General features: G+C 35.2%; 1 protein-coding gene across 2 annotated transcripts; it reads left to right on the plus strand.

Annotated features, from left to right (window-relative positions):
* Positions 1-259: 259 nt before the first annotated feature.
* Positions 260-27,149, plus strand: LOC131072944 (mitogen-activated protein kinase homolog D5). Of its 2 annotated transcripts, none has more exons than XM_058009249.1 (6): positions 260-747; positions 8,237-8,366; positions 23,734-23,871; positions 24,772-25,104; positions 25,346-25,529; positions 26,392-27,149. In XM_058009249.1, exons 1-6 carry the CDS (start codon positions 536-538, stop codon positions 26,562-26,564), a joined length of 1,170 nt encoding a protein of 389 aa, XP_057865232.1. In that variant the 5' UTR covers positions 260-535; the 3' UTR covers positions 26,565-27,149. The 2 variants fall into 2 exon arrangements, with proteins under 2 accessions (XP_057865232.1, XP_057865233.1); XM_058009250.2 differs by lacking the exon at positions 260-747 and adding an exon at positions 1,850-2,010.

Here is a 27,149-nt window from a genome sequence, read left to right on the forward strand (position 1 = left end):
GGTAAAATGAAGAATAGCCGCACGATCTCGTCCCAGAGCAATATCTACCGTCGGATCCCCTGCCTTGAGATAGTGGAGAAGATTTTCTCGATTAAAAAAGGCCAAGCGGGCCATGGGGGCCGGAGAGCCGCACGATTTATAGGCGGCCCGGTCACAGCCGTCGATCCTGTCCGAACCCCTTCAATACGTTGAATAGTTCACCACGCGGCAAATTCAGAGCCGTCAGATGAAATGAGGAGCGATTCCAGCCGTCCATTTTTTCTGTCACAGAAACTGGCAGAAAGCCGCGTGAATGCGTAGAGCAGACGAGAAGGGGGAGTCATTTGACTTTTTATTTTTTCTTTTCGCATTAAAGAACCGTAAAATTGAATTTGTTTTGTCATCCTTATGGTTCTGTACTGAAGAAAATCCCTGAGACTATTTACACCGGTCAAGGGTTCGAATCCCGGACTCGCAGCACAAATCTTTTCTAGATACGTAGCTGACTAATTAACAAGCAGGGTCGATTGATTGACGAGCAAACTAATCGGATTAAATGGAAGCCGCAGCCGCATTTCAATCGACAGATACGCTAATGTCTGATGCTCATCCCCCTCCTGCAAGCAATCCGATGGATAATATCCTCGCGGTGCCCAGCCATGGCGGCCGTTTTATGCAGTATAATATTTTCGGCAACATTTTTGAAGTGACTGCCAAGTACAGACCCCCTCTCCTGCCCATCGGGAAAGGAGCTTATGGGATTGTCTGGTTAGTAAAAACTTTAACCTTTTTTGCAGTATTAACAAACTACCGCAAAATTTATGTGTGAAACTGTTTTTATATATTTTGAGTTAACTGTGTGCGGAAATTCAAGTAATGATTTTGGATCAGGATGAGATTGTAAAGTTAGTCCTAATTTTGATGTGCAACGGGCGAAATTTTAGTGGCTAATTTCTGTTGTTGTTTTTCCGTGGATTTCGGGGTTTAATGATGCATTATTTGCACGAATTTGTAGGGTTTTTTAAATTCTGCCCTGAATTTTGGGGATTATTATTGATTTTCTCTTAATTTAACGTAAATGTCACATGTACTCTAGGTTATGACTACAAATACGTGTAATTCTGGAAAAATGTGTTTCTCTCTTGTTTAATAACGCACGCCTGTCCCTTTTGCCTGCTTTGAGACGAGGAGCTTGACCAATGAGTTTTTATTGATCTATGCACAAATTAAGTCAACTGTATCCTGAAATTCAAGTAACGATTTTGGATTAGGACGAAATTATAGTAGTAGTGTTTTTGATGTTTTCCCTGAATTTTGGGGTTTACTTACGTGATAGTTGTCCTGAAACGATGTGTATTCTAATTTTTAAAAATCTCTGTATAGATTATGTCTAATTGTGGAGACATTCAAACGTTTCTCTTCCGAATTCCAAAATTTTATTTCTGTTTTTCTTGAAACTTTGGCTCATGACTTATTGGATCCTCAAGTATTTTTAAATGCTAATGGCTCAAGATTTATTATTTATATCAAATTTGGATCTGGTGAGATTGTGTCGTTATTCTTATTTTAGGTTTGCTAGAGGCTGAGTGTTTGTGAGGTTCATATTTTATTTGCGTTGAATTATAGGTGTATTTATTTCTTCTAGAGGTAGTCATTATTCTTCCCTCAAGTGTAAAGCCTTTAATTATATTCTTAAAGAATCCTGGGGTTGATAGCTCAATTGATCCATTCTGCGAGAACACCTATAGGTTAGTCTGTGGATTTCCCTGTCTATAGGCTTTGTTCAAGTCCAGTCTCTCTGATTACTGGTCTTTTTTTCTTAACTAGATTGTGAAGATAATGACTGAAAGTGAAAACTAATGAACTTTTATTTCCATTAGTGGAATGCACCTTGCTCCAATAGGGCAGATATTGATGGCTGGCTTTAACACCCAGTTGGTTTTGAACCTGATCTTCATATGAGAATTGTTTCAACTTTCAACCAAGCTGACTGGATGTGTTTCAACTTATTCAAGTCCTCTATATTTCAAGGTTTTTGTCTACTTTTTACTTTTCTAGCAATTTTACTGTCTTTAATTACAGTACTCCGAGTTTTGAGGTTTATTATTGGTTATCTCCTAACTTTAGGTGAATATTACACGTTACAACAGCAAACAAAAGTAAATTGTGAAAATATATGGTTCTGCTTTTCTTAACTTGTTTTTTCAACAACTTATCTGTGGACTAACAGATTTGTCGCTGTTTTGTCAAATGTACAGAGTTGTTAGGGTGAATTTTTGTTTTATATGGTAATGTATGTTAGGATGCAACATTAGTCATACAAAAATGGGTGGAAATTCGAGCAACATTTTTGGATTGGAGCAACATTTTATTGGTAGTGTTATTTTTAAGTTGTCAGAAGTGAAGTTTTAGTCAGGTTAGTTTCTGCTGTTTTTCTTTTTATCTGAATTCTAGGGTTGATTTTCTCTTAATTTTATGGCAAATGTGCAATTGTGGAAATAGAATCTCAATCTCTTTATTTATTTTGTCTGAATTTTGGGTTTTGTTTTCAATTTTCCTAGCAATCTTACAGCCATAGGCAAATTATATAGTTTTCCTTAACTTTAGGGGTGTTCGCTGCTTCTTTTCAGAACTCTTTAGATGGATAATCTTTGTTTAATGATAGATGTGTGCTGATTTTCAAATAGAACTAATTATATTTTTTTGTTAATTTTGAATTGCTAGAGATGGAGTTGATGCGATGTTACTCATCTTTGTTTTCCTTCGATTTAGGGTTTATTATCTTGTCTGAATTGTGGTTTTTTTTTTTTAAAACTTTCCTAGCAGTCTTACAGCCTCAGTCACAAGGTTCAAATTCGAATTCGAATTCGACAGCCATGAAATTCGGATGAAATTCAACAAGGGAAAAATTTGAAAAAAAATTCGGATAAAATTCGCCTTCTATAATTTTGTTTATTTTTAAATATATGTATACTTCTAATAAATTATCAGAATAGCGACCCTTGTTGGAGAAAATCCGAGAGCGACCCAGCAGTTGCAGACACCCATGACCCAATAGATACAAAGCATGTACAAAGAATACCCACGACCAACTGAGTTGTGTTTAGAGGCGGATAGCAGTGCTTTATAGAGGAAATACGATTAAATTCAATTTTTTTTATAGAAGTTTGAAATTCAATTAAATTCGAACCTCATCCATGAAAATCGCCATATCCTGTGACTTAGCTTACAGCCACTGTCAAATTATATGTATTATCTTAACCTGAGGGTCATTTGGTTCTTCTTTTCAGGACTCTGTAGATAGTTAGTCATTGTCCAATCATAGCGCTGCTATTCAAATAATATTAACGGACTGGGGGCAGATTATATTTTTTCATTTTTTGTGTTATTTTTGACTTCCCGTAGATCGAATTGTTGTGAGATTATTTTTTCTTTGTTTTCCTTGGATTTAAGGTGCATTTATGTATAATTTGCCTTGAATTGTAGGTTAATTTATGGTTGAGTTTTGAATGATTTTTGTCAATACTATAAAATCTTAAAGCAAATATATGTAATTATGGAAAAATGTTTTTCAATCTTATTTTGGAGATATTCAAAGACAATGTACTCTTGGCGCCCACTTTGAACAGGCATTGTGTTAAAAGTACCTAGGGATATATTATAATATGTATGTATAGGTTGATGTAGATGCTGACATATAGTGCATATAAAGAAGCCTTGTAAGATAGTATAGATGATGTGGACCAAAGCAAAGTCAAAGTAGCAAGTTAAGAACAGACATCGTGTGAAGTACCTAGGGATATATTATAATATATATAGGTTGATGTAGATGCTGACATATAGTGAATATAAAGAAACCTTGTAGGATATTATTCATGATGTGGACCAAAGTTAAAGTAGCAAGTTAAGGAATCTAAAGAAGTATGCATAGAAGAATTAGAAAAAGAGAAGGAACAAGACGAAGGAGCATTTCTATTCAAGAGCCAAAAGTACAAGTGGAAATCATATAGAAGAAGCAAATGTATCAAAAAAGTTTTTGAAAATTAGTAGAAAAATGGTGCTTTGTAAAGACATCCCCAGCCTTGTGAGAGGCAATAAATAAGAGGCACAGTACTATGCATCAAATAAGCACCAACTATGAACACATAGGGAACCAAAGGAGTCATCACTAGCATACACATGGAATGGAAGGAATGACTATGGTCAAAAATGGAATTAGAGAAACAATCATTATGAATCTGCATGGAATCAAAGGAGAAATATAGGAATCTTAGGCATCAAAGGAGCAAAAGTTATTTGTGAAAGTAACATAGGAATTACTACAATGGTGAATGAACTCAGAGTGGTGCATAAAAGCGAAAGAATATTGATGGATGGGTAACATCAATCACATAAGTATTATGGATAGTTGGATGATATTATAATGTATATAGGTTGATGGAGATGCTGACATGTGGTAAACACCCCTTTGTTATCTATATTGGATAGCTTGTGTAATTAATTATATTAAGTTACAAGTCAGCCATCCCTTACATTGGGATAGGTGGTTTACCCCTCCATTATATTATCAGTGGGAAGTCTATACATAGAGAGGATTATCCTTGTAATGGTGGGAAAATTATGGTATATATAATGTGGAGTTTGCTTCTTTCCTAAGGAGAATTGTTCAGTGTTTACCTATCTTAATGGATTATTCTAGCTCTAAGTATAATGAATATTATTATATTAGGGCATCTTGGCTCGCAAACATTCCATGTTGTGTGATCTCTCTCTTTTATGTTCTCATATTGCTATCATTATCTAGAGAAATTTCTATAAGTATACGGTTTTCTAACACAATGCTCTATGGATTTTAACCTATTTATGATTTATCTCTCCTAATTTTATCTTTTGAGCAATTTTAGCCACTTTAATTGCAATACTATGCTAATTGTATACCCTTACTGAATTAAAGAGTCATTTGTTCCACTATTGTTTGAATTTAATATCAAGTAACTGAATATACCAATTTTAGATAAGGCGTGAGATTGTCTTTGTTTTAGTGATATTCTTTAACCTCTTGCAAAGTTTTTGTTTTCTGGGCATATTTTTCTCTTTGTGAATATTGAGGTTTATTATCAGTTTTCTGATTTTTTTGTTTATTACTTACTCTGAATTAGCTTAATGAAATGAGATCACTTTGAGAGACGTGGATATGATATCAACTTTAACATTCTAGATTTGTTCTTGCAGATTATGACTGCTATGAACCTACAGCTATCATCATATGGCAGGCATTTCAGGCCTTTCAAAAGAAACTGTGTCTGAGTTCATTTCTCTTTCTAAATTTGTTAGCTGTATTATTGATTTTCTCTCAATTAGAGGGTTCTTAACTTTATATGTTTTAGTTAATCATATGCTTTAGATAAACTGAAATGTGTGCATACAGGACTGCCCAGTAGGCATGCATGCTTTTAACCTTCGAATATTATGTATTTTAAGGGAAGAGAATAATTTTTTCATTTATATTTATGGTAAGAATGTCACTTTTATTTTTGATATATAAATGAGGGATTTTATTGGGGACACTCACCTGTAAATTTTTTCCCTATAGGCTGTGCAACTGAATATGGTTAGCACCACAGTACAAAAAATACTTTAAGAGACTAGTCAGCTATATGTAAAGAGTGTCTTTATGGGTGTGGAGCTTGGACATGCAGCTAAAGCTGCAATGCAAAAAGCACTTTTGTTAGCATAGTAGGTAAAATCAAGTTTACAGCAGATAATTAGATTACTATGATGATGTCAGACAACAGAGAAAATTAAACGTAGAGTGTCAAGGACCACGGTGAGATTGACACTCATGGATTGTTATCCTAACCAACTAGAGTTCCCCATCCCAAGCCTGCATCGGGCCAACAGCCAATTCCTCATCTAATGCCACTGTTTATTGAACTTTGTTTTCAGTTGCCAACTCCACATGCCTAATGTGATGATTCACATTCACTATTTGATAGCCAACTAGAGTTGTCTTCATGTTGGCAGCCATTGCATTCTAAAGAATGCCTACCTCGACAACACCTGTGCCCATAGCCAACACTCTTTCTCTGCCTGCTATGATCCCTGCCCACCTCAACCTCTGTACCTATTGCCCCCAGAACTTGGAGCTCCCATTTTGATCATCGGGAGTTTCTTACCTTTTAGGATTACAAGTAGTTCTTCTCTTCATCAATTTCATTCTAGCATATTGTCATGTACAAAGAACACATGGTGCACTCTCCAAGCTGGGTCCTCATTTAACTCCATTCTCCTCAGGTCTGATAAGAGCTTCAAAGGCCCGTGGAGGAGCTTTAGAATATCTACTTGAGATGTCTGCTTGGGAAAGGAGTTCGCCACATCCACTTTGAGCCATTGAGGAGGCAAAGATTTGCGGGGTCATGGCATTGGCTGAAGACACTGTGCTAACCAAGAGCCACTCTCATTGCTTTGTCAAACTCCATGAAAGCCATATAATTGTTTCTTAGTTTTTTCAATTGACTATTTGATGTTTTAACTAGCTTCTGTAACCCTAGGCTCACAGCTTTCACTATGTTCTGCCTCCAAGATTGTTATCAATTCATTGTGTTTAGGGAGGAACCTCACCTTCAATGGCACATCCTAAACCCAAATAAAACTATCCTTGTCTGAGATATTCCCTAGTAGACTGAAAAGAACACTAGAGTTAAATTGTTTGACACTCTGACTCTACATCCATTGCTTTTCCTTTAGGACACCTATAATCAATTGAGGCTTTGATTTTTCCACCATTGAAAAGATCATCCTCCACCTCTTGCCAAAGAGCGAGACTATTGGAAGGGACTTTCCCTTTCTTGTCTTGTTTCCTACTTATCATTGCCGTTGTCAACCTTGAATGTTGATTGAAACTTGAAACCATATAACTTGACAACTAGAGACGACTAACTTTGAATTGTTGCTATTGCTAAAAAATAGTTGATCTTGAGGGAAAAAGCTTGTCTCATTTTCTACTCATAATTGATGTTGTCAACCTTGAAACCATATAACTTGACAACTAGAGGCAACTAACTTTTTATTGTTGCTATTGCCAGAAAATGGGTGAACTTGAAGGGATGGTCAACATAAGACAGAAGGATCTTTTAGCATGTGTATATTCATTGGATATAAGCACATATAAATGGTTTAATGATCATTTGTTAGTCCTTCCAAACTGCCTAGACTATCATCTAGAAGAAGCTAATGTAGCTGAGGTCATTCCCTTCAGCAGGGCTGGAAAGGGAAGAGAAACATCCATATGGAAGCCTGCATTTGCTATGAAGTCTGCTGTTCTATTCACCTCCCTGAAGCAATCTTGAAGTTTATCCAGATGAAGTTGGTTGATAGTCTTCTTGCTGCCTTTAAGAGATGCTCTAGCTTCTAGTTGGCTGTGTCGTCCCTTTCATTACTACATGGTAGTCTCCCTAAAGCCCATTCATTAGGAAGTTCAGGAAGATAGCCAGCTTGAGAGCCTCAATCAAAGCGAGGATTTTGAGCGTCCTTAATCAAAATCTAAAGTTAATAATATGATATCCCTGAATCTTAGGGCTGTTTATTCTGTTTCCAAATTATATGGTTTAGAAATAAAGTATTTGATAATATCACTTCTGTATCTGGCATGAAATCGAATTATTAGTTCGATTTTTTTTTTCACTTGCTAGAGTTGGAGTTTTTGTTTCCTGGTTGCTGAGATCGATTAAACTGCATATTAAATAATGTTTAGGATTAGTTATGTATTATTTGCTCTGAATTAGTCAGTTATTTATTTCTTCCTGTAGTTTGAAGTTATTTATGTTTAGGCTTAGTTATGTATTATTTCTGTATCTGGCATAAAATCAAATTATTAGTGTAATTTATTTTTTCTCACTTGTTAGAGTTGGAGTTTTTGTTCTCTGGCTGCCAGGATTGATTTAACTGCATGTTAAATTATGTTTAGGCATAGTTATGTATTATTTTCTCTGAATTAGTCAGTTATTTATTTCTTCCTGTAGTTTGAAGTTGATCATTTTCTCCTAGGGCTCTATTTAAATGCTTTTCTTAAATATTCAGGTTTGTTTACTATTTATTTATAGTTTGTGTGTGTGTTGTTAGCATTATTTTTGTGGATGTAGGAGATGGGCGTAGCTCTCTAAACAAATTAACTTATTCCTTTTTGTCGGTTTGTATGTGTATATAGCTCTTCTAATGGAACTAACTTATTCTTCTCTATATTGGTTTGTCTATGTAGCTCTGCGATGAATTCGGAGACAAATGAGCATGTTGCCATCAAGAAGATTTCTAATGCCTTTGACAATCGCATTGATGCAAAGCGGACTCTTCGAGAAATCAAGTTGTGTCGACATATGGATCATGAAAATGTAGTCTCTCCTCCCAAAGAGCAGCATATTACAGACAATGTTTCAATTTTTGTTATTCTCTTGTCATTAATATGTAGATTATTTTTATTGACTTGTTTGGTTTGAGAACTTAACTAATTATTGCAGCTGATGGCTCATTTTTCTGTTTGTTGGGAATCCACTCAATTTAGAGCATAGTGTTTCTACCTTTTGAATTAATGCAATGTCTGATGTTGACTCTTTTGGTTATTGTGCATTTCTACTAGAAATAGTTTAAGAGTCAAGACCAAATATCATCAGTTATTACCCAAGATACTCGTATACGTAGGGAACACCCTTGTGCTATTTAGAGGTGAAATCATTCGGGTTCAACCAATCACAGGGTGGTGATTGATTCTGCATGCAATTAGGGGCAACATCTGGGCCACAAGAATTTTCTGCCTTGGGCTACCATTGCATATCACCTGCTGGTGTGGTTTTTTGAGGGCACTCGAAGTTTGGATAGTAGACTGCCAGGAGTAGGATGTCAGATGCCAGCAATATGAAACTCATCTTATAACATGGCAAACATAGACATAGACAGAATGGCTTAAATCACACACACTAAGCTTACATTTCTAGGCTTAAAAGTGTTAAACACTCAGAGTTGACGGACATTTTCTAGGCTTAATATGTTGCTTAATGTGTGTGGTCACACTAAGAATACACTTATAGGCTTAAAAGTGTTAAACACTCAGAGTTGACTAACATTCTCTAGGCTTAATATGTTGCTTAGTGTGTGTGGTTTAAGGCTGGCCAACATAGATATCATGTGAATCATCAAGTACAAAATAAACACTTAAAAAGACTTGTATACATATGTATACACATATACATGTGTATATGTATATGTAGACATATATGCTTATATGTATATGTTGGTGTTGGAAATAAGCCACACCCGGACCGACGATGGACTGGTCCAAGAGGGGCCAGTAGCTCAGTGGTAGAGCACTCCAGCAGCGTATGGAAGGTCCTAGGTTCAAGTCCTAGCTGGTCCATGTCTCAACAGTATACACATACACAATCATGATTATATATACACATTTCTATTTATACTCGTATATGTATATGCATATATTTATACACTATATATCATAGAAGCAAAAATCTTTTGGGAAAAAATCAACAAACCAGAAGTATAAGATTTTTCAAAAAAAAAAGGGCATTTAATTGGGAAGAATTGGATTAAAAAGAAAAGGCAAAAAAAGATAAAAACATGCTTTTTTTAAGTTAAAAGGCATTTCTATTTCATAGAGATATATAGAACAAATAAAATTGAGAGTTTAGACTTTAGACTATGAATTGTGGAACATCGGATTTTTTTATTTTTGTTAATATTGCTGATTACATTGCATTGAACAATGCATATTTCATAGTGCATGTATAATAATAAGATACTAATACTTTTCAAAATTTCAGTTACAATCTACTTTGTACAAAGTCAACTTACAAGCTAAGTACAAAGTTCCAAAAAATTAGATGTAGCCAATGACTCTTGTTGCTATGAGGAGAGCTACACTAGAGGGCGGCAGGTCTTGATGATGAAGCACTTGATTAATTGTTCAACCACATCACTATCATTTTAGATGTACCATCATTAAGGACATCATCGTGAAATCTCAATCAATCTTGTTGATGTCAATTGGCTGGTCTTTCTCAAGAGTACCTAGTTTTTGCTTATATAGAAATTTGAAAATGAAAAAAAAACAATGATTACAATTTATAGTTATGATTGCAGGTATATCAAAACTCTAAATTTTGAGCTTTCTTTAGTATCTGGGTGGAGCTTGTGGTGAGTGAGCATGAAATCATTCATTTGTTGTTGTGTTAGACGGGTTGTATTTTTTTAAAAGGTATGTGTTAGAGAACACACAAACACACTAAAATAAACTACATGGCTGACATCTGTTGAATATTTTTTGCTTCTTAGCCATAAAAATCCCCCATTTTATTCTATTGAAAGTTTATGGAGTCTATCTAGTTTAAAGGTTTCCTACCTTGCACAACATCCATACTTGAGAAAAAATTCCTGATCTCCAGATATTTGTAGCTTTTCTATAATTTTCTACATATTTTTTGGGGTAGGAAACATTTTCTCCATGCACATGAGTAGGCCTTGTGTGACCTCATCATCGTCATCATCATTTTTGAATGAGGGGCTATAGAACAATGTTGGATTTACATACTATCCAACAACATGGAGGCAGTAGTGTATCTATTAATTCCATCTCCTAGCCCCATAATGGCATGTATTTGTCCTTGTTACTTTCCATCTTATCCCTCATCACCTTCTTGGCCCTATCCATGGCCTCGTACAAATAGTCTATGGGGAATTTCTCCCTATACTAGCCTCAAATTTTTTATAAGAGGCTCTAAAAATTCGACAATATATTTAGTTGCATCCGAAAAACTTGGAGAAAAAATATACTCTGCCATTATTTTTCCATACATTTGATTTGTCAAGCCGCACTCCATCCACTCAATTGAAATGAACATTCACTTCAAATTCTTTTTTGTTGGTGAAGAGTTTGCAGATTACGGATGTGTATAGCAAATCTTGTCGCTCTTTGTCGAATTAGCTCCTTGCCCTCTATGAAGGAGCACATCATACCCAACACCTTCATGTGATTGTAGATGAATTGGGTCACAATGCAAGCCTTTTGCAATGCCTCCTTAATCCATTCAAGTATTCCAATGTCCTTTAGGGTTAGATAAAGGCAGCATGTTGCACACAAACTCAAAAACATAGGTCCATCAAGAGTCTACCAATAGCAACATTGCCTATAATAAACTAAACCACATTTGGTAGCCCTACATCCATGACCACTTTGTCAACTGACTTGAATAGTGTAATTGTAGGTTTGCTCCTATTAGATGCATCCATAGATTTCAAAGAAGTTGTGCCAATATTGCAAGAGACAAGGAAGTTGATGATAGTTTGTGATGCAGTCAAGGTGGGGAGATCCAATGATAACACAAAACATCATAACACAAAACATCATGCAATATACTGGCAACTTGTAACACAACACAAGATATAACCGGTAGAACCGTAGAAGTAACACACGATATAACTGGTAACCTGATAGATCAATCATTTAATCATTTAGTGAATTACATATGCCTTCAGTGGCTACACCTGCTGGACCGCAACCCAGGATTACAAAACAATTCTAAGATCCGCAGATCTTTTGCTCAACAAATAGGTCTCCGGTAACGGTCTGCATTGTTTTGCACTGATCCGGACGTCAGTCCATTCGGACTTCAGTCCCCCCGGACCAGAATCTCGGTCTCTGGTAACAGTTTGCACTATTCTGCACTGATCTGGACCTCAGTCCATCCGGACTTCAGTCCCCCCCCGACCAAAATCTCTGTCTTCGTTAACAGTTTGCATTGTTCCGGACCTCAGTCCATCCGGACTTCAATCCCCCCAAACTAGAATCTCTCCGGAAACTACATCTTCGCTCGATCTCCTCTTTTCTCCGACCTCTGTCCCCTATAATGAATCTCTAAGATTTCCCTTTATACCATTCGCAAGCAATAACAACTCAATCAAGTCAGCCAAAGACCAATCGGTTCATGATGAAACGTGTAAACAATAACATGTCGGCCCAAATCACCAAGAACATCTTCAAATGCATAAAACTTCATGCGGTCCTCTGGAAACATCAGACAAGGCCCAAAACAACATCGCTCAACGATCCGTAAGTTACGGAAACCACCCGCAACCCGATTCATCTTCGCTCCATACACTACAAAACTAACCGGTAAGAAAATACCAATACCGGGCCAATACCGGGATCGATGTCTCACCGAGATCAAATCCAAGTGCCGGTTTGAACTACTCCGGTGCTCCTGCATCATTTCGACTTTTATCCATCCACCTATCTAACATTATGGTGAATGCATTCTTTGTCCACTCTAATTAATGTTTGTCAACAACATCCTCAATATCCTATATTGCATCACTAAGCATATCAACTCTCAATGTCTTATATGATAAGGCTTTGAATCCATGACCTACCTCTACAATAGCATTCACTGTACCTTGCTAGTACAAAGACTTGGCAACATGGAACAATAGCTAGAGTAGAACTAGGAATTTACAATCCCCTTCTTCACTTGTTCTTGGACATTTTTCCTATATCTTGCACTCTCTAAAGTGGATTGTGATCTTGGTGTAGTAGTTGGTTCACAGCAAGAATTAATGTTTCCTCTCCACCTATGTTTAGGTTGCGAGCTATAGAAGAAGTGTTGTTTGAGATTCATTCAAAGACTTTTATGTACTAGCCACCTCATCTAAAGGATATTCCATATCGCTTATAAAAAATAGAAGCCACTTTTGTCCCTGTTCTTGCCTTTTTAGCCTTGTCATCAGAAATTGCTTGAAGAGCTTGTTTTGCTTGATATGTGACATTTGCAAGGCATGCCAGGCAAGTAGTGGTGCCATGCCTTATCTCCTTCACCAAGTGCTATTTGAAGTGTTGTGTGCCTCCATTGACTTCTTTCAAATATAAAGTGCATTTGACCTTGGTGTTACTACAGATTGATGTGCAATATGCCATCGTAAATATAAATAGCAATATGCCCTCATAAAGAGATTGGTGTTACCCTTTTCTATTTCTAGAACTTTTATTTGATTTCTCATCCTTTGTTGCCACTTGCTTTGTTGACTCTGAAAAGGGAACAACCTTCTCCTTTTTCTTTATATTTGGCTCCTCTTGTTTGTCCTTTGATTCTTTGGTGCATTCTTTAATAGCTTCTTGAACTTGCTCTACCTTGACTTCCCTTTGGTCTTTATTATGTGTAATACTCTGCAAGATAACTTTTTTCCTCCTATACCAAAGCTTCATGAACTTCTTTTGCACATTGATGTTGATTGTTTTCAAATATTCTAACCAAGAATAACCGAAAACAATTTCCAACCCATATATGTCCAAAGCATTAAAGTTTGAATGCAAAACATATTTATCCATGCAGAGCATTAAATATTTTTTGAATAGCCTTATTTGCTATTTGACTGTCCTTGATGTGGTTTGCGTATACTCGTAGTTTCTTGGTTAATTCCATGTTCACAAAGTTATACTTGCTATAAAGGTTTACAAAAACATTAATCTTTTGTCTTTTGAATGCATCAATGAAAATGAAGGATTGAATTTTCTTTCTCTGGAGCTGAAGTGTATGTACTTGTATCCTTCATCTTCTCTTCGTAAACCTTTTTTCCTCCTCTTTTGCCATCTTCTTTGTGATGCCCTAGGCCAAAACAATAATGCAAATCTAATTTTTAACCTTGTGCAAACACTCATTAGTTGAATAACAACACTATTGATCCCTATGTTTAATTAGATCTTAGACAGCTCAGATTTAAATTACTATTTATACATCCCAATTTCATTACATTCCAATCAATAATGACAACACAACACTTGATCTTCTTATTATAATGAACAACAAATATAGTTGAAATTCTTGCTCGCTTTGCTTTTTACAATAATGATTATATATTACATTCAGATAATTCTGCAATAGTAGCAATTCACACCAACGGCAATAGCAAATTGGATCAATACAATGTGGCTAGAGTCTAGGTCCTGTGAGGCTCAAATGTAAGCTCTGAATGATATCACCCTTTGAAACAAGTAGGATTTTTGTCCTAGGATTCCCACACTAAAACTTAAAGGGCTCAAAATGGATTCTGCAAGAAATTTGATTAAGTATAGACGATGATCTCAAATGAAAACGTTCACTCTTTTATATTCTCCACAAATATAATTGGTTGACCACCATGCACAATCATAACTTCAAATCTGAATAATGATCATGGGCGGGAAAGATTCCACTTTGAAAATTATGGAACCAAAAACAGACTACTGGAAATAGTAGGGCACGTGCTAGGAGGTTAGGAGGGGAATGGAGACAGGCAAAAATATTGGGGATTGGGGGGTTGGCCATATAACAAGACTCAAACTATAGGACGAGTCATTGGGGGTCAAGCAACGGGCATTTTGATAAGGGAAAGTCCAAAAGTCTGACAGGAAGAAGGGAACAGAGGAGTTGGAAGAAAAAGCATACATAGGAAGGGAAAACACACAACTAATGAGAACAAGGAAGATACTAGTATAGACCTAATATATATAGACTTAGATTGATTAGAAATGGAAATGCCATTCTTCTTCATGTTTTTGTTCGTCTATCATATCTTTTGGTACCCATTTGTGTAAGAAAGCTTGATGTAGTCCATCCAAGAAGAAATGTCATTATAGAGTGACACATACCATTTCTGATCTTCACTTGTTAAGTTTATAGAAAAGTATATGTTCCATACTGTACTTTGACCACAACCTCTTTTATATTGGTTTCACCATTCTAGTGCATCTCCATTTTTTTTTGTCAAAATTAGAAATCCCCAAATGGTATCAGCCTCGAAATCAGTGATCCAAATTACATAGACCCAATAAATTTTGATGAGCTTTTCAGAAATATATAATTTTTTTTTTCTCTTTTTAACTAGGGCAGGGGGTGCACCTTTGGTTTAAATGCAGCTTGAGTTTGATGTGTGTTGAGGTGCACCATACCCATAATTTGTTGAGGTGTATAATTCAATGTTGAATGTCTTCAAATTCATTCGGAGCTTGGACCTGGGCTTGTTGGTATAGGTGCAATGTAATCAAAACTGGTTGTGTTAACTAGAGCTTGCACTCACCTTTTTCAGTTTAGATGCACGTCACCCAATATTGAAGGTGGTATGCTATTCAATTTTATGCATAAACATGCTACCAAAGTTATCGAACATTGCATGTGTTATAATATTAAACTCTATACATGAACTCAGGGTCTACTATGAAATCTTCTTAGACTTATCACTTGAATTTATTCTAGCTGATCTATTACATCTTAAAGGTGAAAAAGATAAATGTTGGTATAAGATGTATTTGGAAGTTCATCCCAATTGACTTATTCCATCCTGAAGCTGAAACATGTAAATTTTGAAACACGATTTCTCGTGGATTTTGGCATTTGTTTAATGCATACAGACTTCATTCGTTGGACCTATTGATTTTATTATTTTAATTTCTACATTTTTTTTATATCTGAAACTCAATTTCCCAAGTCAATAATTGAAGTAGATTCTTCAGACTCGTGAGCAATTCTTTTCCATCATCTTCTACCTTTTGCTTATTTTTGTTAGGCAGATATGGGGAGGTTTCACAGATAAACTAGCACAAAACATATTGGCATTGAAGCATACTATTAGATTTGAGTGGTTTTTACATTAGTCTGTCATGTCCCCATTTATGGTCATTCCAATATCTTTGATAGCTCCAACTTTCTTGGAGAGTGCCAACCTTTTCAGAATGGAGTTCAGACATTGGCGTTGTGTTTTGGGGATAAAGTTGAGTCCACTGGTTCTTTCCGGGTGTAGTTTCAACATTTTGAGTGCATTCCTAACTTCTTGGAGGGATATTCTATTTTTGGAAGCGTCAAATTTTATTAAGATTGATCTCCAGTAAGCTTCAAAGTATATTGGCATATTCAGAATTCACCTACAGATTTTTGTATTTTTTGTAACTTTAGCTATATGTACGGAAAATAATTTAATAATTAAATAATTAAATGTTAAGTTGTCATGAAAGCAAAATTAAAACATAGCATATATTAATTATTCAATGAGGTGATTCTAAGTGACTAAAGGTCGGAAAACTATAAATAAAATAGTCACTTATGGAGCAAAAAGGATTATTATTTAAAAAGTGATTTTAAAATATAGTTTTGAAAAATTCCACAGAGGATTATGAAAGAGTTTGAAGAGACTCATTTATTTCATTCTGAAGATTGATATCTTTTGAGATTTGTGCCTGTGGCCAACTTATACCAGTGAGATGAAAAATCCCAATGATTTTCCAACGAATGAAAATCCAAAAGGTAGAGTGGTTCCATCCTAGGATTGATAGCGAGCTGAAGATTTGGAGTTTGAGGACAAAAACCTGCGGATTCCATGTGATCAATTTCATATAGAAGTTGCCTTTTGCTGAATGTTTGCAAATAAGGGTTTGGACACTTTGATTTATCTTTCCCAGGTTTGCTAGATTTGTAGGTATAGGTTATTGAATATTGCCTGCAAATAATAATTGGTATGTACAGTGTGTGCAAGTGAATATATATATTAGAGATCACAATGGAGTGTGCTATGGAAATACAAATTAAAAACATCAAATTTGTGTGAGGCTGATGATTATCCAGCCGTACCATTTATTAAGGAATGGCTGTACCATATCGCAATTTCCCAAGAAGAGGTTGAAGCTTATGTGACAGCTAAAAAGTCCAGGAAAATTCCAACGCAGCCTTTTGTGGGGTCTTAAAAGCCATCTCAGCAGTCAAAAAGGTAATATGTTTCATACCAAACTGCAATGGTCTTTAAAGTGAATATGGTCTTTTGACCAAGAGACTGCACAACATCGTGCTGAACAATAGTCTTTTAAAATATGTTTCTGCCTGAAACTAGTACCAGCCTTTTTTTTTCGGAACAAAATATGGTCCCTTAGGTACGTGACCGCAACTTAGTGCCTCATCCATGACACAAGAAAAATAATCTTTAGTATGCAGAACTAATTAATTCTACCAGGGATGCTTGTGCCCTTCCATGCCATTTCTATAAACCATGTTGACACTTGCAAAGACTAGGAGGTGGCCTATCATCTTATGGGCACATTATAGCTGGCTATTATATTCCAGTTGGTGGCAGCTTCATAGATGCCTCATAATAATACTTACCTCACATTTACAATTCATAAATTCCTATCTTTCATTACAAAAGACTTTGGCTCTGGCACTTTTGTTGTCTTAACTAGTTTTCTAGGTGGGGATTCTTTGATTTTCGTTACCAGTATTTTGGGTAGGGGCTGTTCAGTTGTTGTCATGTACTTCTTTGGCCTTCTCTGTTTTGGCATTGAACCTGCTGAATGCTCATGGTGCCTTTTGGGATCCTTACTAGCCTGTTGTCTTCCACTGCCCCAACTTCTGTAGATGATTTTGGCAATTGAGGTATAATATTGTCCCTTGAGCTTAAGATCATTCTAATAATCTCATTTAAAGTGCTTTGATCTTTATCCATGTTTCCAGTGTTAGACATCTTTAGCATACTTAGCCCTATAGAATAATAGGTGTAATCAAGATTCCCAACAATAATTTTGGGATGAGAAATGCAAACAAGAGTATTATTTAGGTAGTGTATTCAAATTTTCACAATGGCCATAGTTCTTAACAAAGCACTTTATCTCAGTATTTGTCCGATTGCCTATCATGAATTTATTACCGTGTTAACATGAACCTTTGGAATCCTGTTTCCTAATAATTTGACATTCTCCACCTAGATTGTGTGCATTTTGCTCCTTGAATTGGAAACATGCTACAAAACCACAATAAGGATAAAATACAACCCACATGCCTACCGAATAATAAATCAAAACTGTAAGCCTGAGCATGAAGAAATAACTAATAAGGAGTAATAATTGGAATGATGTCACTGGTAAGGATATCTATCATGGTCATCATCCGAAGGACTATGAAGCATTATTTGGAATTCTGTATTCTAAGAGGAACTAACATGTTCAGTTAGACAAATGCTTGAATTCCCATTTATGAAATGTTATTTGTCACCAAAGCAATATGTACAGACTTTTGTCAAGGAATGATTGAAGTGATAACAAGATTCAACTCTAAGAATTGTACCTTAGAGGTCCATTTAGGTTTTGGTTCATAAGATGTATCCTTTAATTGGTTAGGGAAACAAAAGTCACCTAAAGCTACGAAAGTAACTATAAACATAATGTGAAGTTACCCCACATTCACAAACAGAAAAGTTAACACTTCAAGGGGGTGGGTTGAGGGGTAACTCATTATAAAGAAGGCCCATAGGCTGTAAGATTGTCATGTTTGGCAAAGCAGATATCTCGCATAAAGTTCTGATGGCTGTGTTTGGCACCAATGATATTTTTACTGTCCTAGATTTAAGCTGATTTGGCATCCAAACCTCAAGGAAGTTCTCTTATATTTTTTACAATATTCATCTCTTTTTAAAATTATCACAGGTTTGTTTGCCTAACAGTGCATAGAAAAATATTTCAGTTTTTTATTTTCTCAACAGCTACAAATTCGAGTTTTTTTGTGGCAGTTACAGGTCTATTTTACTGAAGCTTTGTATTTAGTTTCTCTATCGAGCAGTTTTGTATTTCCTAGAATTTAACTTTTAGTTTTTTTATTTTATATATTTTTTTATAGCAATATCAAAGTTGTTTCAGCATTGATCAGTTTAGGATCATAGTAGTGATACCAAAGTTATTGGTCTTGTGGGATAACATGAATAATGGACTCCTCTAGACATTGTATGGACAATAACATGAATTTATAGATTTATCTGTAGAAGTAGCCATTCAAATTCCATTGTAGAAATGAAAGAAATCGTGCATTAGATGAGCTGAGTTTTTCATATGCTGATTGTGCTCATGGTAAGGAGGGAAAGAGGAGATGGAAATGGCATAGGGGACCAGAAGATCTGATGAGAGAGACTAACTGGCATTATGGAAACCAAAACCCTTTTGCTCAAAGATGAATTTATCAAAGAAATCATAATATTCAAGAGATCAAGAAAGAAATCATAGAAAGTCATAAGTTACTTGAGGAAATTCCTGGTCCTAAATTTGACTGGGTCAGTGGAAAAAATAGATAAAGGTCTTGGATAAGGGAGCTATGTCATTCCTTCCAGCTGAATTCTACTGAGGGCTTCGAAAAAAAATCCAATTTACTGCCCATACACCTTGATAGTTGAGAAAGAACAAGAAGAGGATAATGAATGCAATCAATCAGGAATAACCACATTGACCAATTTGTTACATCGTTTTATCATAATTTTGAGGCCTATACTCAAGAAGATTATTTCTCGGTTCTTGAAAATGTGAAGTAACAAAGGATATAGGCATAAATATTCTCATTAATTCCACCAAGCTAGCTTGCTGGTGGAGAATATCTCTCTACGAAGGGCAGTAGCTATGGATGTTGATGGATTGAAAGACTCCATTAGGGTTTATGCCAAGCCTTTGAAGCCTGCCACTGTAGAGAAAGCCATCTAGCAAGTAGAAGCACAGTTGGAGGTAGTTAAGAGTCAATTTATGGCAGGAACTATCCCCAAAACTGTGGATGAAGCAAATATGAAGGTAGCTGAAACTGATCATGAATAACTGACAGAAATGGGAGAAAACACCCACACGGTAGACACAGATCAGCCTGAAGTACTCATTATTTCACCCTTTTCCCTGATGAATATCACTAAATATTGAACGTTAAGAGTCACAAGTGAAGGGAGGAACTATGGTGGCTATTATCATTTCCAGGAGCACTCATAATTTCATAGATGCACGATAGGTGATCTTTAAAGGTTTGAAGGGAGTGCCATTACAAGAATTTTAGGTGTCAGTGACCATTGACAGCCTGATAGAGTACAAGGAATTGATAAAAGGCCTGATTTTGCATCTGCACTAGTATGAATTAGTTTTTGATTTCAGTGGTGACTCTAGTCAAGGCTGATGTGGTCATATGAGTGCAATGCTTTAAAACCTTGGGGTGAATTTCAGATAAATGTTGATAAGGAATACATCAAATTGGAAGAAAAAGTGTAGCTAAGTATAGTAAGGGGGGTTTCCAACAGCTACAAACAAACTGAATTTGGCTTATAATTCAGGCAAATAACTTGGAAAAGGTGATTTATATCTTACAATGTGATTCTATGGAAGGGGCATAGGAAAGTGGAAACACAAAATCTAGATACATAGATGGAAGTGCAGCAGCTGGTTGATTAATATTCAAATGTTTTCAAGGACCTGACACCAGGGTGATCTTGGGAGAGTGGAGAAAATCACTATCAAGTTGGAACTAGATTGCAAGCCAGTTATTATTCAACCTTACAGGTATCCAAAGCTATTCAATGATGAAATTAAGAAAATAATTGAATAGTTATTATATACAGGGCATATGATACCCAACAAAATCCTTTTGTCTCTCATAGAGTTTTAATTACAAAGAAAGATGGTTTCTTCTGTATTTGTTTTGATCCTGAGGAATTAAATAAAAATTCATCAAGAAAAATTCCCCATTACATGCATAGATGATCTACAGCTGAGCCATGTGAAGCAACAATTTTTACAAAAATTGATTTGACATCTGGTTACCAATAATCATGAAGAAAAATTTCTCGTTACATTCATAGATGGCCTACAGCTGAGCTATGTGAAACAACAGTGTTTACAAAGATTGATTCGATATCTCATTACCAATAGATAAGGCCAGTGAATATGACTAGTTTAAGACAGCATTTAGAAGTCATCATGCAACCAATGTCCAGCCACAATTCAAGGTACAATGAACCAATTCTTCGAGTGCCATTTGAGAAAGAATTTTTTGTCTTTTTTAATGATATCCTTATCTAAAGCAAAATAAATATGGAGGGCCATTTGAAGAATTTAAAATCTATTTTAGAAGCCTTGAGCCCACATTCATTACTTACAAAGGGATCAAAATGTGATTTTGCAAAGAGTGAGCTTGTGTATTCCAGGCATAAAATTAGCAGAGGGAGTTAAGGCCAATCTAGCTAAGATTTGACCTATCCTTGATCAGTTGATTGGCCATCTCCCAAAAAGGTGACTCAATTGAGAGACTTTAATGGACCATGCTCGTGTAAAACCAGCAAACTATTGCTTTTAGAAGCAGAAAATGAATGAGGAGACACATATATGATAGAAAATGTTATACTGTACGCATGACATAGAGAAATTCAAGTTATGTTTGTTGGAGCAGTACCTTATAATTATTATCCAAACTTTCATTGAAGTTTGAAATATTATTGTCTTAAAAGAATGAGTGAACACCAAATGGAATTGAAAACAAATGATAAGATTTTAATTTTAAAATTGAATATAAGAAGGGCATAAATAATGTACGCATGCCATAGAGAAATTCAAGTTATGTTTGTTGGAGCAGTACCTTATAATTATATCCAAACTTTCATTGAAGTTTGAAATATTATTGTCTTAAAAGAATGAGTGAACACCAAATGGAATTGAAAACAAATGATAAGATTTTAATTTTGAAATTGAATATAAGAAGGGCATAAATAATGTTGTTGCCGATTCCTTATGAAGGTTACTTAAGCTGCATGCAATATCAGTTGTGGAACTGAGATATAAGGTTAAAAAAAAATGCTAATTGAGTATGCGAAAGACGAAATGACCATTCCCATGTTAAAGATCCCAAAAGAAGCGAAGAGGACAAGGATATACTTTTTCAAGTGATGATTTTTTTATGAAAATTGAATATAAATTGTGCCTAATTTAAACTTCAAAAGGTAATAGAAACATAGGATTTCTCAACTGTTGTTGGCCACAATGGCTTCTTTAAGACATATTCAGCATACAAAGCACTTGTTCTTAAAGAGGATTGAAAAAAGGTGTAAACCGAATAAAACAGAGAATGTGAGAAGTCCAGGTTTATTGTGGCCCCAGCCCATTCCCAGCCAAAAATTGGAATCCATTAGCATGTATTTTATTGTTGGTCAACCATCTGTGGGAGGAAACAAAGTATTTTATTTCTATGGATGTTGCAGGAAGTGATAAAGCTTCGCAAGTTGCTGAACTGTTTATGGAACATATTTGTAGATTGCACAGCCTTTCAATGAATATTGTTAGTGATCAAGATCTGATGTTTGCAATTAATTTTTGGAAGAAGCTCATCAAATATGTTGGGATCAATTTAAATCTAAGTACTAACTACTAACTATCACCCTCAAACAGATAAACAAATAAAAATTGTTAACAGGTGTCTGAACTCTGAAGTGACTTGAAAAATTATGTTGCAGACCAGCAAACCTCATAGCCAAAATGGTTGTATTTGGCAGAAGATCAGTGAAATACAACATTTCAAACATCTAGTGGGATGTCTATTTAAGGCCTTAGGGTTATGACGCTTCCTTGTTGATTGGTTGGTTAATTGAACATTCACATGTTCCAGCTATCCATGATTACCTTGAAGAAAAAATCGATAGATTTTGAAGCAAATAAAGTGCAACTTGAATGTGGCTCAGGATAGAATGGAATCTCAGCAGGACCAGCATCAAAGTCAGATTTTGGGTAAATAATGGTTCTTCTGAAGTCACAATGCTATAAGCAGAATTCTCTTGAAGGAAAGGCAGCAGAAAAACTTGGGCCTTAATGCTACAGGCCCTACAAGCTTTTCAGCTGCCTGCAGGAGCTTCATTGCATGATACCCTTGACATCTCATGCTTGAAAAATACAATAAGACAGAATGTTTAGTTTCAAATGCCTCATCTCCCACACAATGGTGAAGGACATATTGGTCTAACACCAGAAAGCATCTTAACAACTTGAGAAATTGAAGTTAAGGACAAAGGTAGTAGTAAAATATCTCACCTTCACAATCTTTGTTATTCCTATTTTATGTAATGTTCACTTTATGCCTTGTTTTCATTCCAGTACTTAGAAAAAGGTTTTGATTTTAATTTTTTTAGCAGAAAGTTTAATTTTCAATGATTACATAGTTCTGTTTTATTGACGCTTCAAATTTGAAATATAGTTTCTCTATATATCAATTTCAGATTTCAAGTAGTTATCAATTTAAGTTTCAAAAATCTTTTCATAGCAATATCAGTCTAGTTTCAGCAGTTCTATTAAAACTTCAAATTTATTTTCTCTATCTTGTGATTCATATTTCCAGTAGTTCCAAATTTCTTTTACAAGATCACAACAGATACAGATTAGAATGCTATGATCAGTTTTGAAAAATCTGTTCATAGCATTATCGGTTTAATTTCAACAGTTTAATATTCACTTTCAGTAGTGATCAGTTTAGGATCTAGTGTCATGTTGGAAGTTTCTAGTAAAATTCAGGTAATTATACTATACATCTTTGTAATGTATATGGAGGAAGAGACCAGTCCTTAGGTAACCCTTGTATTGCAATGATGTTTGTCATACTGATTTGAAAAGGATAATGAAGTTTGCAATGTCTTGCAACATGACTCTGCAAATGTTTGTCATTCAATGGAAATATATCAACTTGGATAACACAAGATTAATATTCTAGCATCGTGACTGGCACTTGGGTGAGAAAATCTTCTTGATAAGACTTTTCTCGGGATGCTTAATGTTGAGTTTGTTGTTTTTGTGTTCTTGCATAATTTCTATGTTTTCTGATACTGTAGTTTCTGATTGACTTCTGTATGGATGAACTAACCTGGAACTTGGAAGTATAGTGATGATAACATATGATTTGTGGATGGCAGGTAATTGCTATAAGAGATATAATACCTCCTCCACAGAGAGAATCTTTTGATGATGTATACATTGCATATGAACTGATGGATACTGATCTCCATCAAATTATCCGTTCCAATCAAGCTTTGTCAGAGGAGCATTGTCAGGTGTGTGTCTAGATTCTAAATTGTTCAAGTCATTTTGGGAACCAGGAAATGATCAAATGCTATATGATTTGAATAGATTTTCTATATGTCTAAACTTAGGATGCAGAGTGTTCATGCTCCAATTTCTATTGAATTCTCAAAATACAAAGAAAACAAGGAATTATATACACTTGAAGCTCACTGCACACAAAAACTTAAATTTTTGACAACGCTGTCCATTAATTCTGGGATATGCTACTTGAATTGAATAATGAATGACATAAAATCACAGAGAAGTGAATACAATCATAAGAATAACGTTGTATGAACTCTAGACATTCTTTCTTATTCTTTCTTATTGTAGAAATAATTTTGTAAGTATGCATTTATGTATGTGGATACGATGGCAAAGTTGGAACTATAGTTATTGCCAACATGATATGCTGTAGAAAGGTGCTGTTTATGGCCAAAATATCCTTAGCTAAATCCAGCCATTGCAACGAGCTCAGTAGCTTTCAACCTTTGTCAAATACAGGTTTCTATGATCTGCTGTGTATGCAGATTTCAGACTATAGGGATTTAAACCCTCCTCAACTTCACCTTTAACTGATTTGTAGGGAACTATGGTACTGTAATGAATAAATCAAGCATTACAACCCTTAAAGCTGTATGACACATGTTTTGGCTTTTAAAGGACATTCTTTTAGTTTAAGATAATATAATTTGGTTTGACCTATATGGATGATATAGATTACTGTTTGAGATTAAGCATTGTAGTTTTCTCATATTTAAAATGGATGGGGAAGCACGCAATTCTTTATTTATTGGTTAATTCAAATTGTCATGTATCTGTGGTTGATAAGGGGTGGTCCCTTGTATTGCTTATTAGGCACTAATATTTGTGTGTATTTCTTGTTGCAGTACTTCCTGTATCAGATTTTGCGAGGATTAAAATACATCCATTCTGCAAATGTACTTCATAGGGATTTGAAGCCCAGCAATCTTCTTCTGAATGCAAACTGTGATCTGAAGATATGCGATTTTGGTCTTGCTCGCATTACCTCTGAAACTGATTTTATGACAGAATATGTTGTTACAAGATGGTATAGAGCACCAGAATTGCTTCTAAATTCATCCGATTACACTGCAGCAATTGATGTGTGGTCTGTAGGTTGTATTTTTATGGAATTAATGAATAGGACACCATTATTTCCAGGAAGGGATCATGTGCATCAGCTACGTTTGTTAACAGAGGTAAAAGCTCTATGGTTTCTAATATTCACGTTAAAAATAATACTTAATTCCACTGCCAAGTTCTGATGGTTCCGTGTGTTTGAGATGTAGTTAAACTTGAATATTTTGTTAATTTGCTATTTCAGATTCTGTGTTTGGAGAAGCAAACATGTGGAGAACAAATTCGTAGAGAGTAGAAGACAAGGCTATGATAATAAATAAATATAATCAGTTCTCTAAGAAACAAATTGTGTTTTTACAGTTGATTGGTACACCAACAGAGGCTGATCTTGGATTTGTTCGGAGTGATAATGCTAGGAGATTTATTCGGCAAATGCATCAATATCCAAGGCAGTCATTTGCTGAAAAATTTCCACATATACATCCTTCAGCAATTGATCTTTGCGAAAAAATGCTGACATTTGATCCAACTCAGAGGATCACAGGTACACAACATAGATCTTTTTTTGCATTGTCTATTCATTAGGTCTCCATTTATTTGGTTTGCCAAAGAACAACGTTGAATGTGTTTATGGATGTATCAAACAGTGTCTATATTGGTTTACAGGCAGTTTGTTTGATTATTAGTAGACATTAATATCCCTGATTTGATATCTCATATGAATATATATGAAATCCACCATAAAGTGCTTGAAGGACTTAACTTTTTTTATTGCACCCATGATGTCTTAGTTGCCTATATTTCTATACGATTTATAAAGAAATGCCTACTTTGGCTAGTGGAAAATTCCTATCACAGCAATTGACATAAAAATATTGTATATATGGGACCCGAAAATTGTGATTTCAGGATGGGAAAACTTTGTTACCGTGCAATTGCCTATTTGGCACATGGCAATTCATGTCATGCCATTTGTCACTAAAATGCAGTACATTAATGTGGATTATATATGAGTTTTAGTACAAGAAATTTGTATGCAAGGCCTATAAACTTACGAAGGTTTAGTTCCTTTGAATTAATTTAACTTTATATCCAGCACATATTTGAAATTCACCTTCATTGGTACCTAAATTATGTACGAAAAACCCTTTATCTAGTTAAGATCGTGTCCTGGGATAACCAATAAACCAACACATATACAACTATTTTCCAGCCTCCTAATGTAAACGAAATTTCAACACTAAATTTATCCAAATTTGTTTTTGTTTGTATCCTTCTAGTCAGTTATTGCAAATATTTTGAGCTTTATTTTTTTGTGTTAAATTGATTTTGTTGTTTTTTTTTCAACATATGGTGTTTTCTATTTTCATTTGGTTAAATAATTACTGTTGCTTATTTTGGTGCAGTGGAAGATGCCCTCGCTCATCCATACCTGGCAACTTTGCATGATGTGAGTGATGAGCCAGCCTGTTCTATGCCATTCAGCTTTGAATCTGAGTATAATAACCTCACAGAGGAACAGATGAAAGAACTGATATATAGAGAGGCTCTGGCATTTAATCCAGAGTATGCACAATAAAAGTCACCTTCATTTCCAGCAGTGCTATACAACATTGGCAAGCCTAATACTGGGCAGTTTCTTGTTTGTGGTAATTGTATTTTCATTATTTATTGAGTTTTGAAAGTAATGTAAATATGTATATTAAAACCATGTTAGAGCCTGGAGAAGGGATAAGGAAGTATGTTATATTTGATTTAAAAAATCTGCATATATACACCATAAATATACCATCTCTTTTATGTGGTGTATCATGGATATATGGGTCATGTACCTAAACATCATGTCTCAAAACTGCAGTTTTCCTTATTCATCCTTCCCATCAAACTCCAAGAGGTTGTATGAGCATTTTTGCTAATTATGGGTGAAAAATTCTATTAAGTTGACAAGGAGATGATGGTAGTTTATTTGTTTGTTTGAGGTAGATGCCAAAACAAAAGCTTGGTTGTTTGGCACTAATGTACTGGTGTTAGCCTGCATTTATATGCTGTATTTCATAACTTTTTCATATCACAGTCAACCAAAATTTGGTACTGTTTGAGTTCCATTATTGGCTAACTAATTTACAGCTGACAAATTTATATTATTTTAAGCTAAATTTTTATA

Source organism: Cryptomeria japonica, chromosome 3 (genome assembly GCF_030272615.1).
Source record: "Cryptomeria japonica chromosome 3, Sugi_1.0, whole genome shotgun sequence".
NCBI classification, from domain to species: domain Eukaryota; kingdom Viridiplantae; phylum Streptophyta; class Pinopsida; order Cupressales; family Cupressaceae; genus Cryptomeria; species Cryptomeria japonica.